The 16,128-nt window shown below is 30.5% G+C and overlaps 1 protein-coding gene across 1 annotated transcript; it reads right to left on the minus strand.

Annotated features, from left to right (window-relative positions):
* Nucleotides 1–8,507: 8,507 nt before the first annotated feature.
* LOC127812462 (GDT1-like protein 1, chloroplastic) lies at nt 8,508–15,640 on the minus strand. Its single transcript, XM_052352852.1, has 12 exons — nt 15,410–15,640; nt 15,197–15,230; nt 14,511–14,810; nt 12,967–13,020; nt 12,644–12,705; nt 12,143–12,211; nt 11,717–11,768; nt 11,430–11,504; nt 10,355–10,484; nt 9,975–10,048; nt 9,557–9,604; nt 8,508–8,820 (listed from the first exon to the last, which is right to left on the minus strand). The coding sequence occupies exons 1-12, from the start codon at nt 15,541–15,543 to the stop codon at nt 8,749–8,751; spliced, it is 1,104 nt and encodes a 367-aa protein (XP_052208812.1). The 5' UTR covers nt 15,544–15,640; the 3' UTR covers nt 8,508–8,748.
* Nucleotides 15,641–16,128: the final 488 nt, after the last annotated feature.

Consider the following 16,128-nt stretch of genomic DNA (forward strand, 5'->3'; position numbering starts at 1 on the left):
CAATTCTTTTTTTCAACTCAAACATAACTAAGGTTGATGCACTCACGAGATTTCACCAAATTATAAGGTATATCTCTTATGTTCTAGGAATTATATTCTAAGAATTATTTTGAAGGCATATCTATTAAAAAAATTGTGTATTATAATATCTTATTGTATCTCAAGTAACATAAATTTAATTTCAAAAGTAGTCTAATATGTATATATATAAGTTTTAAACAATAAAATATTTAATATAATTATTGAGAAATATTTTCTATATAAATATCAAACTTCAAATATATATCTAGTGTAATTCACTCATGAACTCTTTTGACCCAATTATTTTTCGAAGTCAAAGAAAATATTATTTTTTTTTTTGTTTTGGATTAAGTATTTTGAGGCTAAATTACTTAAAGTAACTATCAAAATCATTTCCCTAAAATCATTATTCTAAACTCATTTAGATTTAAAGTAAAAAATTAATTATTTATTCGCATCAGAACACACTAAGTGTAATACCCCGGGACCCCAAGAAGAGAATAATATATATCGAGGATAAGTAAGGAAGAAAACAATACCAGGTGAATGCCTTTTGGACTGAATGTTGGCAAAGAACTCCCAAATTAAGCGTGCTTGACCTGGGGTAATCCAAGGATGGGTGACCCCCCTGGAAAGTTTGTGTAGGCCCATCAGGGTAAGTTGTTCTGATTCTTCCTATTGCTTGATGCGGGATGTTATAGGTGGTATCAGAGCTGACCCTTGGAGAAGGCGATCCGATGAGGGCGGGGAGTGGCGCCGGGGCTTGAGGGCCTGTACAATGAGCGGCTTCTGGCAGGTTTCTAGGATGGCAACCTCCAAAGGGGAGAAGGTCTGAGACCAATTATAAGATCGCATGACAAGAACGTCATGTGTTCAAGGGGGGAGAATATAATACCCCGAGAGCCCAAGAGGAGAATAGTATATATCAAGAATAAGTAAGGAAGGAAACAACACCAGCTGGATATCTTTTGGGCTGAATATTGGCAAAGAACTCCCAAGTTAAGCGTGCTTGACCTGGGATAATCCAAGGATGTGTGATCTCCCTGGGAAGTTCGTGTAGGCCTATCATGGTAAGTTGTTCTGATTCTTCTTATCGCTCGATGCTGGATGTTACACTAAGTGCTTAGGGAGATTGGAGTGCAGCTTTTTGAAAACTTCCTTTAGCATATCTATATTGTTGTAATGGGACCGATGTTTTTTATCTGTTTGTTTTCATGTTTGTTTCTTTTGTTTTGAAGCTCAGGATATGTCATAATTTTAAGTTATAGTCGTTTTGTGTTTTTGTTTCAATAAAATTCTTATTTAGATAGTGTTTGTTAAAATGAGTAAGATAAAATTGTATCAAGATAAGGTTGTAATGTTTTATGGACTAAGATATGGAATAATTAAGATAAGATTGAAAAATATTTCAATATTTTTATTAAATTATTTGTTAATTTTTTTTAAATGCACTAGAAAATATAGTCGACGTTATTTTTTCTTAAGTAGCGTTTGTTAAAATGAGTATGATAAGAAAATATCAAAATAAAGCTGAAATACTTTCCGGATCAAGATATAAAATGGTCAAGATAAGGTTAATAGAATGGTCAAGATAAGATTGGAAAGCATTTCAAGATTTTTATTAAATTATTTGTTAATTTTTTTGAAATGCACTAGAAGATATAGATGTTATTTTTTCTTAAGTAGTGTTTGTTAAAATGAGTACGATAAGAAAATATCAAAATAAAGCTAAAATACTTTCCGGATCAAGATATAAAATGTTCAAGATAAGGCTAAGAAGCATTTCAAGATTTTTATTAAACTGTTTGTTAAATTTTTTAGAATGTATTAGATGACACAAACGTCATTTTTTTTACTGTAAAAATCAAAATATACTTATCTTGAAGAGAGAGAGATAAACATATTTTGAAAAATCAAAATAAGAAGTCACATGACTTCTTTTCTAAAGATCACAAGATAAATTTAACATACACATTAAAAATAATAAATATCTTAAATACTTCTTATATTTAATATTTTTCACCCCATATCTTGATTAATGAACACTACCTTATTTGTAAGGTCCAAAATATATTTATCTGAAAGAGAAAAAAATATATATTTAAAAAATACTAAATAAAAAATTACGTGACTTTTTTTTTTTAAGAATCATCAAATAAATTTAATAAATATATTAAAAATAATAAAAATCTAAACTACTTTTCATATCGTACCATATTAATTAATGCAGGAATTCCTTTGTCTTCTCCGACTTTTCGTGTCTTGGATGGCCATTGACCGGAAGGTGTTCAGTTCAGAGAATGTGCTTTCAAGATTCGATTCTTCTGATGCACGTTCACGTGCGCGTGCTTATTATTATTATTATTATTATATCTCTTTTCCACCCTTTTCATTTATTAATTAGACAAGCATCCTACAAGACAAAATTCTTACCTTAATTTACAATTCCTTTGATTTTGTTAATTTTTATGTATTTTTTTTATATTGATAAGAGATCTCTCGAACTATCCTTATTTATAAATTTGTTTTCGATACTCATTTTAGATAAAAACAAATCATGATACATCATATGTTCTATTAATCAAAATATTTTATTTATTAGAGTATGATACATAATTTACGATCAACCCTACTTAAATAAGTATTTCATGTCCGAGATATCTCAAGATATGAGGTTTGAAGAATTCCCGTTTGGTTTTCAATTGAGGTTAGGGCGGGCATAATATCTATCTCTTCCCCTCTCTCTCTATATATTTTATATTTATATATAAGTATCTTATTAATTCTATTAAATATAGAAAATATATAAATATTATAAATTCTATTAATTAAAAAATAAGTCATTTTGAGAATATGAAACATTGTCAATAAAGTGAATTCAAACTATTTTTTTTTTAATTTTACTTTAAAATAAAAACTTATGCAGTATGCTTTGAAATGTATATATTTTTTTTATAGGTATCTTTGATACGATTTGTTGGAAAATAAGACAAACAGAAATTAATTCTCTAAGATGGAAGCTAATAAAACATTAAAATCAAAGACAATACAGATTTAATATGGTTTGATATATTATCAAATGAGAAATAATTTTTATGTGAATAATGAGTTACAAATTAGATAGACTCTTTTGACTCTTACCCCAAGCTAATACATCGAAGCTCACAATCTAACATGCACCCTAATTAATGTACACTGCCACTGTACAATAATTAGATATGTGACTCTATTTATAGAGATAATGAGATATGTTAAATATTTAATACCTAAACTCATTAAGTTAGGGTTAGTGTTACCTATATAATAAGCCAATAGGGAGGGGGAAAGGGTTTGAATTGATTGTTTGTAATTTTAAGAAAACATGTCTTAGTTTGTGGATTTAGTTTAAAATTATTGTGTCCAAGAAAATAGGTTTAAGTTCAAGATAGGTCCAAAAAGAAAAAACCTAAAGAAGAAGACTTGGAAGACCATCATAATAGAGTAGTACTCGAAGATCCTTTTAGGATCCTCTCTCGAGTACCTCATTTGGAGATCTTCTTAGAGTATATCCCAAATTCTTTATATAACATTATAAGAATAAATCAAATAATTTCAAAGGTCTTTGTCTAGAGATTCGTAACATGTAATCTTGAAAGACTCAGATGTCTTTTCACTTGAACAGTCTCAATCTCTATAAATAGGAAAGAATCCCTTTGATCGAAGTATACAAAATTTTTATACAAATTATCTAAATACTTCTTTAACTTTTGACTGATATTGACTTAAGTATCGAAGAGTCATTACAAGAGACACCCCACACCCCCTGATTGTCCTATGTTTAGAGGTTTAGATACTAGAGGATCAAAACGAACATTCTTCCACAGTTACAAATTTATTATTATATATTGTCAACAACAAAAATAACTTTATGGTGATCTGAAATGTTTGCAAGATATGAAAACGAAACACATACACAATTAAAAAGAAGAAAGACTTATAGAGGTTCGACTCTTTCAAGTTTATATTCTCTTTTTCAAAGTAAACTTCAAAAGTTCTATTAAGTAGAATCCTTAGTTTTTAATTGGAGCAAGAAATAAACACAATCCCTTGTCAAACCAAAAAAAACTTCTTATAGACAAGTTTCCCACTTAATAAACAAACTAACAAAAAAATCATTACAATTTATCGAGCTTTATTTACAAGAAAAGTAATTGTATAAACAAAGATCTCTTTTAATTAATACTCTAACTTCAATAATACACTTTTTTTTTTTTTTTTTGTCTTGAGATAATTGAATGAATTTGCTAGTGTTTCTATAAGCTCTTGTAGTAATTTTTATTTTGAGCTCTTAATTAAAAAATTAATTAGTAGAGAAAAAGGAAAATTTTTTGAACCCTTGACAAAGACCACATCTTTTTATTGATGATTATCTAAAAACTTGCACCTATAGAGTCAAAAGAGCAAACAACAACCCTTTCATAGGCATAGCCCAATGGTTAAGGTGAACATGAAAAAAGACTTTTCACCCTTACGTTTGCGGTATACCAGTGTTCGAAGCTTGGCTATTGTGATTCTTTGATTTATATTTTCTGCTAGAATCATGAGACCAAACAGTGAATGTGTCTGTAATAGAATGTCATCCAAAAAAAAAATAACAAACAATAATCTAGAGAATTCGATATATGTAGTGGGTGGTCAACTATTGATATTTTAGGAACCATATCAGTATTCAGACAACCTTGGGACAAAAAGGTTATTTATGTAAAATGAGAAATATTAAGTGTAATTTGTAAAAGAAGTTGGTCAAAATAATTCTTTGCAAAGGAGATGTTTATATATATATATATACACTTGTACACGTAAGTGTGAGAAAATAACATTCAAACTTTTTACCTCTGTGGTGTCGTTGACAAAAGTTCATTAAAACACTAAAAAAATTTAAAAACTCAAAATAATTTTTTGAGATAAGGAGATTTATGTTGCGTTCTCTTTACTTTTTAACTTTTAATTTTAAGTTTTGAATTTATTTTTATTTTTTTATTTTGATAGTCTATTTTTAAAAAATTAAAAACGCGTTCTCTTTGTCATTTTGAAAAATTATTTCTCAAAATAGAAAATTAAAAAACGCGTTCTCTTTGAACTTTTGAAAATAATTTTTTAATAATATTTTATTCAATAAATTTGATTATTTAGTAAATTAAAAATATTCAATGTTAATATATTATTAAAAAATATATATATTTTAAAGTTAATGAATTTTATAATATTTTTTCTTATTATAATAATAAAATACAAATAAATAAATATGTTTTGAGTTTTGAGTTTGTTTTGGTTGAAAACACTCAAAATAATTTTTTGTTGTTTTGAGTTTTCTTTATAATTTTTTTTTTGTTTTCAAAAATGCATTTTTAAAAATAGTAAAGAGAACATGTTTTCATTATTTTAGAAAATTAAAAACTAAAAATGACTTGAAAACAGTAAAGAGAACGCAGCCTAAATTTCCCCCTAAGAAATTATCCCGTATTATGCGTAAATTAAATAATTTTGATATTTAAAAATTCTTTCGGAGTCATATAAAAATAATAGATATTATTCATAAAAAATTTAATTTTAATAAAATATTAAGATAAATATTATTTATAAGAATTTTAATTCTAGTGGATTCTAGAATGTCAAGATATATATTAAGAGGGCGTTTGTTAATCAAGATATGAGGTGAAAAAATTAAGATATGAGATGCATCCCGGACTTCTATTATTTCCAATATATTTGTTAAGCTTATCTGATCATTTTTTAAAAAATGATCTCTTATCTTTATTTTTCAAGATATACACTCATCTTCTCCCCCTCAAGATAAACATATATTGGTTCTTACATATAAGAAAAAAATGACTTTTATGTCCTCTAATGCATTTCAAAGAATTTAACAAACAGTTTGATAAAAATCTTAGAATATTTCATAACTTTATTTTGTCTATTCTATATCTTAGTCCGAAAATCATTCCGGACTTATCTTGATACTCCTTTATTTTATTCATTTTAACAAATGCTACCTAAACGTAATGTTACGAAATTAGATCGAATATAAATTACAATCAAACCATTAATCACACACAAACACAAAATTTTACGTGAAAAAACCTAAATCAAGAAAAAAATATTGACAGATAAAATAAAATATCACTAAACAAATATTACTACAATACAAGTGATGTAACTGCAACTAATTCTAGAATATTAGACACCTAGTTATAGATCTAAACTTATTTGTAGATGCACACAAAAAATTCTATCATGATAAGAATATAATTCACAAGAATATTCATTCAAATGAGATAAATCTCAGTCAAAATTGAATTTGACAATATGCTAATCATAATCAAATTCGAAGTCATAATCATAGTCAAATTAAGAAATAATGCTACTTATCTAGATCGTAGATCTCTAATTTAGGTGACACATTTTCATTGGGAGAATGAAAAGATGCCACCTAGACTCTATTTGCAGTCTAAATAAATAGTATTACTCTAAATTATGAGTTTAAATCTTAATAAAATTTAAATTCTGGATCACAATTATAACACGTAAAAATTTTAATTCTAATGAATTTAAAAAATCTCTATATTTCTCTATAAATAAATAAACTTTTATTCTAGAAAAGATACGAAATTAATATTAATTTCAATACCATCTTTTAAGTTTTAAATGTTTAATTTAAATATTAAAGTATTTGTAAAAAAAAATTCCTACACCATCTCATCTTTCTCTGTTTTTTTTAACAGATTTCATGAAGTTGATGATGACTTCTTCACTTAATAAATTTATTATTTTATTCGTACATCTACCATGTGCAGATTGTCTCTTGAGCATCTAAATCAATGCACAGTAAGCGGGGGGTGGGCTATCATCCTGCTGGCGTTCAGGTGGTGTGGAGCGTCTGTGGTGGAGATTATCAAGCAATTGTCAAAACCGGCGGCTGTGAAGTAAAAGTTTGCAGCACAGTACCCTGATTCCATTTAAGGATCATATCATGCACCAATCATTTTAATTAGTTTCTAATTATTTTAATCCTTTTATTAACAAAATAATACTAAAGATAATGAAGTAAAAGCATGAAAAGAAGAATGATAAAATTTAATTTTAAAATATTATAAAACAATTAAAATTTATTATATCTACATAAGTCGAACGTAATCGATTAAAATTAGATCGAAATTGAAAAACTCTTCGTGTAAAGATCAAAGATTGGACCGATCTATTATAAGATTAGATCAAATTAGTTTGATAATAAATTGGTAATCTTTTTCTAACTTAAGATGAATTTTAAAAATATATATATATCTATATAAACACTAATATATAGTTTGATCCAAATAAAAATAATAATACTTTTAACATTCAGGCAGGCTGATAATTTATTTGGATTTGAATTTGAGTTTCTCCATATTATATGTATTAAATATTAAATATTATTATATATAATGAGAAAATAACATGAGAAGAAGAATGATAAAAATTAATAACATGAGAATTGATTTCTAGTCCATATGGGACTAAATCGAGAAGGTTCGATCCCTGATCGAATCTTGCTCGTTTTTAGCAATCGAATCCAAATCTTATTCAATTTTTATTTTCTCTTTTTATTTTGTGTTTTTATTTGACTAAAAATTTAAGACCGCGTTCTCTTTACTTTTCAATTTTCAGTTTTAAATTTTGAATTTATTTTCAGTTTTCTATTTTGATAATTTATTTTTAAAAAATTAAAAATACATTCTCTTTGTCATTTTGAAAAATTATTTTTCAAAACAAAAAATTAGAAAACGCGTTTCCTTTGAAATTTTGAAAATAATTTTTTAATGATATTTTATTTAATAAATTTGATTATTTAGTAAATTAAAAATGTTTAATGTTTATAAATTATTAAAAATATATATACATTTTAAAGTCAATAAATTTTATATTTTTTTCATTATAATAATAAAATATGAATAAATAAATAAATAAATGTGTTTTGAGTTTAGAGTTTATTTTGGATGAAAACATTCAAAATAACTTTTTGTTGTTTTGAGTTTTCTTTATATTTTTTTTTTGTTTTCAAAAATATATTTTTAAAAACAGTAAAGAGAATGTATTTTCATTATTTTAAAAAATTAAAAATGATTTGAAAACAGTAAAAAGAACGCAGTCTAAATTATTCCACTCATTTAATTTGGGGACTTCAAAATTATAAAGACGCGTGTATTAACATATCACGTTAGTACGACGATGTGATATTAATATGATATATTTTTAACCTGACTTGAAAAGTGAAAAAAAAAGAAAGGAAGGATAAAACCATAAAAAAAAAAGAAAAAGGAATGGACTTTTTGTGAGCCGGCGGCCATCTTTTGCATATATATTTGACTTTTTTGTGAGTGGGATATGCCATGCCCACGTCTCTTGGGAATTTCTTGGCTTATTTATGCTTCTTCTTTGCTTATTTATGCCTTTTCCACTCACCAAAAACAAAGCATAATTTTGGTATATTCTTTCATTCGCTACATCCTCAACCCACTTCGATGGAAACAACGTTGTTCCCCTCTTCATTTTCTAGAGAGTTCTCCAACAACGTCAAGTCAAATTACTCTAAAAAATAATACGAAACCATTACATAATATCCAGTCTTTATTCTATATTACGTAAAATTGATTTTCGAAAAGACTGTTGGGAGGATATATGACAAAGACGACAGACATCCAGTCTAATGGCCTAAGTTACTATCTCTATCGTTGTTACTGCGGCAAAGACGAGGAAAAGAATACCTCCAATGTAGGAAATGGCCTGCACAAGCAATAGTTGGAAGAGTTGTAAGTCCCAAGTAATGAAAGAATTTTATAGTGTGATTTGTGGGTTATTACGTATAGTGCACACCCGAAAGGTAGTGATTATGGTTTATGATTCCAAAACATTCTCTTAGATCTGTTGCACACACATCAAATGTTTTCTGCATAAGTTGGGCGGTCCACATTCATTGAACTAATGGAATTTTCAGCCAATGGGCAAACCACCCGTCCAGATTCAATGTATCTGGTCATAGGAATCAAGAGAAAGATATACATAAATTTAATCGATTTAGTCTCAAGGGAGATATCTACTTCTACGACCCCACAATAATGGACAAACTTACCCATTCAATAAACTATGGGGTTTTAAAGGGAAAAATTACAAACCTTTATGATTCTCATAATTTTAAATAACTGACCACTCATGATGATATCTTTGGTTATCGAATCGTGATACACCCTTTTTCTAGTAGAGGGGACACTTATTTATGGGCAACTACCCCAACATTGTGTCTCTTCTATCCCTGTTGTTATATACCTATCACTATCCTTTTTTAGTTTAAGAGTTATCTAACAACACGCGACATTCATATCTTGACTTGTAGCTCCAGAAGGGAACTAAGATTTGGCTGAAAAGGAATGGAATGGTCACTGGTGCAAAGTTTTCAGGTCAAATAGAGAAGAAGATAGGAAAAAAGTTTGGGGGGATACTCTAATCTATGATCATGGCTCACCTTTTCAGATAAAAATGTCCCTAGTAAAGAACCTCCAAGAACAGCCAGCTGCAAGAAACAATTGTTCATGGATCAGCTATAAATATATCACAAACAGATCAGCTTGCTGAAGAACATAAGAACAGAGAAAGAATGAATATTGAAACTAAACTAACAATGAACCTGGAGAAGAAATTTGACTGAACTATAGTGTCCTTTCAAGACTCTCACGTCAGTTGGATTATATATTTTGGGGTAACCCTATCTTTTATTGTTTGTTTTCATTCAGAAAGCAACTTGTAGTTTTGTAAGTTGACCAATTAGACTAACTTAAAGAATATGTTGCAATTTGCCGTTTTGTTTAGCCTAAAGTTCTGCTAGTTGGTTCTGGTTTGCTGCGACGATATGTTTGAATTCTTCTTGAAGCTTAGAAATTTACCAAAGTAGCAACTCCATGGCCGGCTAGTGCTCCCCCAATGACTCCAAGAGGCGAAGAGGCGGCAGCAGCAAGTGCTAAATAAGAGAAGTATCATGTCAGCAGAATTGTATAGGATTTTAAGAAGAGGAACTTAAAGTTTGAAATTTCAAGTCCTTCCTTATCCAGGCCCCCAGGGTCTGAACCCATCAAATATTCCTATTACGAGATCAGAATTGATGCATTTATATGAATTCCAGCTCGCCAAACATTTTTGTCTGTGACCTTATCTAACTCGATTAGCTTGTATAATTCATGAGTCAAAATGGGCAAATCATTCTTTTTTGAAATGGTGCAAAACTACTTCCGCAATGAAATAGAATTTTTCCACCTTAATTACTCACCTATTGTAGAGAAAAATGATTTATCACCCCATTCAGCAACGAATACAAGCAGGAAAGTACTGACGACCGTGCCAGCAGCTGACAAAATCCCAGCACCATTCCCTGAAAATTCTGAAACTGCTAGCTCTGCCTGTTCAAGGCGTTTAGAAATGTAATGAAGTTCATTGCATAAGGTGGTATAGTATAGCTATGACAAACCATTGGGTGAAATGCAAACTGGTGGTTTGCCAAGCTAAGAAAAACTCAATCTTTTCAATTGACTAATTAAAAATTTTTGGCTATAAAGAAACAATTGATTTCTTATTGAATACAAACACAATTTAGAAGGACTAAAGATATGCAGTTCAACAAATGGAGTTGAATTCATAGTTCTCAGAATCAATCCCACTCGACTCTATGGTTGTCATCTCATTAAGCTGCTTGCCTTTTGTGGGAAAGATCAGTTTATCACAAGAAAGAATAATTCAACGTTTATGGATTTAGTTGCATGAGTTTAAAAATCTTGTATTTCTTATGCCTCCACACAGTCTAGGGGCACTTACTCATTTGTATATTAACCAACAAAAGTGTTGCAGTTCGTTAACCCATTAGAATTCTTGGATATGGATTGACGAGCCACAGTAACAATATGGAACCAACTACAATTAAGGATGGCAAGTTGTCTAAATCTCTGTCAATATGTGAATAAACTATTCCAAAATTATATACATCTAGGTGACTGTCTTTTTTGTCTGCATGAGGACACCATGGCCATTAAGATAAAGATGAAGATAATATTGATTTTGAAAAGGTGCAAAATAAAGCTGTGAATGCGCTTATTCTGAGGCATATTCTGAATATTGAACATTTATTTTAAACAAGAGCTGTTCTGGTGTTGGGACAAAGATGTCATGTCGGCAAGTGTCAAAAAACTAGTTATTCAATAGACAAAAGTTCCTATAAGATATGTGGTAGCTTGTATGTCATATCGAATTGTATTTCAGGTGCAGATCTCTGAATCTGGTCTTACAAATTTTGAAGAGCCAAAATAATGGAAATAAGTTGGGCATTGAGATCTCAAAAGATAGAAATTGACCTCCTTTTTCTCTTCTTCTGTCTTCTGCCCATCATCTGAACTAGCTTCAAGCAAGGTAGAAACCCCAAAATACACCTGCAATTGTATGACTTGTGATGCTAAATACAACAAAAACAATTGAGGTTTTAGTTTTCTAGCTATTTTTTTGTATGTAAATTTGGGATAGTTGATCTTGATTGTCCCCCAAGGGACCTGTAGAATCATCACACACATGATAAAATTTCATGAGTGAATTCTGCAATTTTTATTTTTTTTTCAAATCCTGAGATCTAGAAGCTGTTAGTTACCAGGAGGCAAACGGCTGCAATATCATCAATAGGTAGATCATTGTCACCAAATCTGCATTCAGGAAGTTATATTAGAATGTCTTGATTAATTATTAAAAGAAGCAAGGATGTGGGGTCATATCTTATAAAATCTGGAAGGATATAGAACTCAGAATGCCTGACGCCGCAAAATACCCATTAGTTCAAACATGTAGAGTTGTGGGACAATCAATTACAGGTCTTCAAAAACAATGAGTAGCATTCAGCATGTAATAGTATCCAGTTCTACATAATTTGATTGTGAGTTAAAAGTGGATGGATTACAGTTGTTAGATCTCTCTATTTTTATACTTCGAGATCATGGGAAGAACAAATTGGATGCTGCCGCTAATCTATCCATGTCTGATTAATTTACTAATGCATCATTAACGACAGATAATCAGGTACCTGAATGGAAGGATGCCATCGACATAGTGAAATGTTCGTCCAAGAACAACAGATATGACTGTCATTGCCCTGCCCATTATATGCAGACACAGTTGGATTAATTAAGTCAAACACAAGATATCAAAGCATAGCATCATGGTACGCATATTTCTTCACCGGATGCATAACCATTAATGCCAAAGTAGCTGATCTAATATTCTGAACATAACAATATGATGATAAATTACTAGAAAAAAAAATCAATATACTTTGAATAAAAGTAATACGAGTGTTTTATGCTTTTGAGTTCATAAGTTTGGGACTGTAATGCATAATTAGCATTTCCATATACACAAAAAATTAGTCCCTTAATCTACAAAAACCTGGTAGCACAGTTATTACATTCATCAACTAGCTTAAAGAAAAAGAAACACAGGTACCATATGACTTCTGAATATCTATTATGGGAAGGATTCATATTGAAAGGGCACCTAAATCACAAGCATAGATAGAATAACATACGCTAGTGCACCAAAAGTCCCCAGGAAAACAACAGCACCAGAGTTCCTAGCTGCTAAAAGTGCCTGTTGAAGTCATCAAACATTCAAAACTTGATTTAGTTAAACAATGTGTAGACAATTCCACCAGGTAGATATTGAAACATATTGCAGCCAAGGAGCATATTTCGGTTGAAAAGTAGTTTTTAATTCTAAGATTTATTAAAGTTTGAATAAAAGAAAGCAAGTCCAGGAATATAAAAAAAACACACTAGTGACTTCATTCTGTTAATTGAAAAGTTCACAAAAAGATCCTTAAGAATTATTAGTTGGTAACTTCTTTCTTACCGCAATAAAAAAGGTTTTGTCCCCCAGTTCGGAAAAAAATATAAGCAAGAAAGCCTGCAAAGAGCAGAGGTGTTAATGTTGATAAGCGGCAATTTTGATGCCTATATACACTAAAATAGCAAATGCCAAAAGCTGTGCTTCTCTAAACATCTCATCTTTGCATCAGTAAACAAACACTGTAACTAACATTATTGAATTCCTTTTGGCAGAGGGAAAAAAAAAACAGCCAGAACAATGGGGAATGCATTTTTGGAGCCAATGACAGCAAGGAACAAGAAGAACGTGTCTGAACAGAAACATGCTCTTGTGCAAGCCTTTTTCAGATTTACATTTTGGTAATTTTTCAATGATTGGACAAAAAAAAAAAGCCATGAGTGGATAAACAAAGGAATGAAAACCTCAACAATGAGATTACAATCTCAAATTTGCCCAAAAAAAATCAAATTGGTCTCAAAAAGAAAAGAAATTTCAGTTGTAGTCTGCTGAAGCAAATGACAACAGAAAACAGAACTTCTATCTACATAAAAAGATGCATGCAGATCATATAAGGAAAGGAAGTGGCTGACAGAAACAATCCGAAAATCCAGCACCCAAATCTTGTGAATATCCTGGTCCTGGTGGTAGGGGACTCTATGAATGTCAGGTAGAACATGACAAACTAGAGAATCAAGATTTGCTTTCCTCTTACCACCATAAATGAATGCCAAGACATGGAAATAAATACGTAAGTAGAAAGAGTTCGATAATAGCATATTTCCCAGTGCATGTAATCCCCCAGAAGCAACTAATTAATGATTCACTGCCATAACAATAATCAAGTTTGAAAGCATAGTGTGCGACAGTGAGACTAAAACTAATAAATGAGAAAAAATCCCTCTGGTTTCTAGCTTATCTACAAATGAAGATGTAGGAAATTGGTATTATATTTCCTTAATTATAGGTTGGGGTGAATCTTGAATACAAGGATTTTGTATAATCTTGATGAGACATGGTTTGCAGTGTTTTGTCTACTAGTAAATTGGAATTATATTTCCTTGTTTCTTAATGCAAACTTTTGGATTTGCAGAAGGGAAAGAGAAGGAAAGGAAAATAGCCATATAAGAATATAAATGTAAAAGTATATGTACACAAGTTATGCCACTTTCTTTTCCATTGAAAATTGCATGTTCCAAGCATGGCCTAAGGTTCAGTTATGGACGATCTTATATATAAATTCCATCTCCTCTTCTACACTGACAATTGTCGGAAAAGAGAACAAGTGAGGCTTGCTCCATTGATAGCTGTATCATTGGACAATCTAATCATGCAATGTCCTTTTTGTCCATATGTTGGTTGTAACTATATCAATCAGCAGATGATTGATCAATTGTGGCAAACAGAAATATATCTAATCATCTGTATTAATGCAATGATTATTGTATTCTAGTGCCTATTATGGATAGATATTCTAAGAGAAGAAAATAGAATTGCATAAAAATAAATAGAAACACTATTGCTCTCTAAAAATGCCGCAGTCATGAAAGTTAAAGGGAGATTTTCCTAACTGAAGCAAAACCTGTGCTAATATCACCAAGGTCCCCCAGAAACGACATTGATTGCAACCCACTTGCTAACTCCGGCCCAGCAACTGCCTGTTGAGTGCCTTCAAGGGTGAATAATCCAAATAACAGGGCAAACTTTAGATGGCCGTGGAATGATGGACTTGAAACTGGGACATCTCCAGCTCTGAAGTTCCTGCTTTCAATTGTCTTTCCAAGAGGAGATTTGTCCAAACCGCCATACTCATCCACGTCAATACACCACTTAGTTTCTTTGCTTGCATTGCAAATGTGGAATCGGAGTTCCTGCATTAACCGGATATCGTTCAAAGTCAAGGCTTTCACTAATCACATATACATAATTGCTTAGGTCTGGAAATTGATATGCCAAAGCAACCGTCACTCCATTCATTTGGAAATTGATATTTGAAACTGATAGTACTTCAAGTCAGTAGTTACAAGCATATCAGAATTTTCCATTTCGAGAACTAATTAAAGCATTAGCTGGTTACAATAAGCTAAAAATGGAGTTCAATAGAAACTATAGCATTATCTTCATACATTCATATCCAAAAATTGAACAAGAAAAATGATATAATTACTCTTCTGAAAACAAACACCACACCAAAAACAACAAATTATGAAATGGGTATTCAGGGAATTTACAATCCCATAAGATGCCTAACACTTACCTTGTAAATGTTCACATATGGATGCCTCCCACACCTAAAAAGGAACAAAAAGTAAGAATTTATACAGAGCCCAGAAACAAACAATTGGGTTTTACATTATTGACGAAGCCGAACAAACAATTGGGTCTTCTTCAACAAACAGCCCAGCAACACCGGAAATTTCACTTTATGTGATTGCGAAGTTCAATCAGATAACTGGAGGGCTGAAGTTACCTAGAGAGCAACAGGCTGAGGTTGCCAGTAGACAGAGGAGAAGTTTGGGCATGGCAGCGAGAATTAAGGGGAGAGTGAAGCGATTTGAGAGGCTTAAAGAATGAAGACGATGAAGAGAGCGTTATGCTTCGCATTCTCTCGTCCTTGTGTTCAGCACCTCTGGTTCTGAGGCATTGCAGCTCTTTCCAAGTGATAAAGTTAATCCTGAGTGGTGATCTTCCGCCAGTTAGGCGGCCGTTACTCTATTCTTTATCCACTACTGGACGGAGATAAGTTAGATTATTTTGAGTTTTATATTAATTTAGATGATTTAATTATAATTATAATCATATTTATAAAATTAAACTTATAATTGATTTAGCTATAATCTAAAACTCAATTAACCCAATTATATTTGAATTATTCAGGTCGATTTACATTCAGAATTTATACAAATAATAACATAATTTGATAGGTCAAACCCATATTTTTGTCTCCGCACTTTCACATTTTTTTTTATGTAGTTTTCTGAACTTTTTATTATTTCAATTATACATTTGTACTTATATTTTTGAGTTAATTTAAGCTCAATATTTTGATTTTTTTTCGTGTGGTATTTATTATTTTGATTACACCATGTACTTATATTTACAAGTTATTTAACCCTTGTACTTTGATGTATAAAATAAAATAAAATGAGATAATCAACACTTGCTTGATCATATTCAAAGAATCATAAT

The sequence above is a fragment of the Diospyros lotus genome, chromosome 11 (assembly GCF_014633365.1).
Source record: "Diospyros lotus cultivar Yz01 chromosome 11, ASM1463336v1, whole genome shotgun sequence".
Lineage (NCBI taxonomy): Eukaryota > Viridiplantae > Streptophyta > Magnoliopsida > Ericales > Ebenaceae > Diospyros > Diospyros lotus.

Excerpts from the sequence above, each read along its gene's own strand:
- LOC127812462 (XM_052352852.1), bottom strand. The coding sequence starts at position 15,543 with ATGCGAAGCATAACGCTCTCTTCATCGTCTTCATTCTTTAAGCCTCTC. Across the intron at positions 14,811-15,196 it reads CATATGTGAACATTTACAAG|GAACTCCGATTCCACATTTG; the intron begins GTAAGTGTTAGG and ends CGGTTAATGCAG. Across the intron at positions 12,212-12,643 it reads GGGACTTTTGGTGCACTAGC|GGCAATGACAGTCATATCTG; the intron begins GTATGTTATTCT and ends TATAATGGGCAG.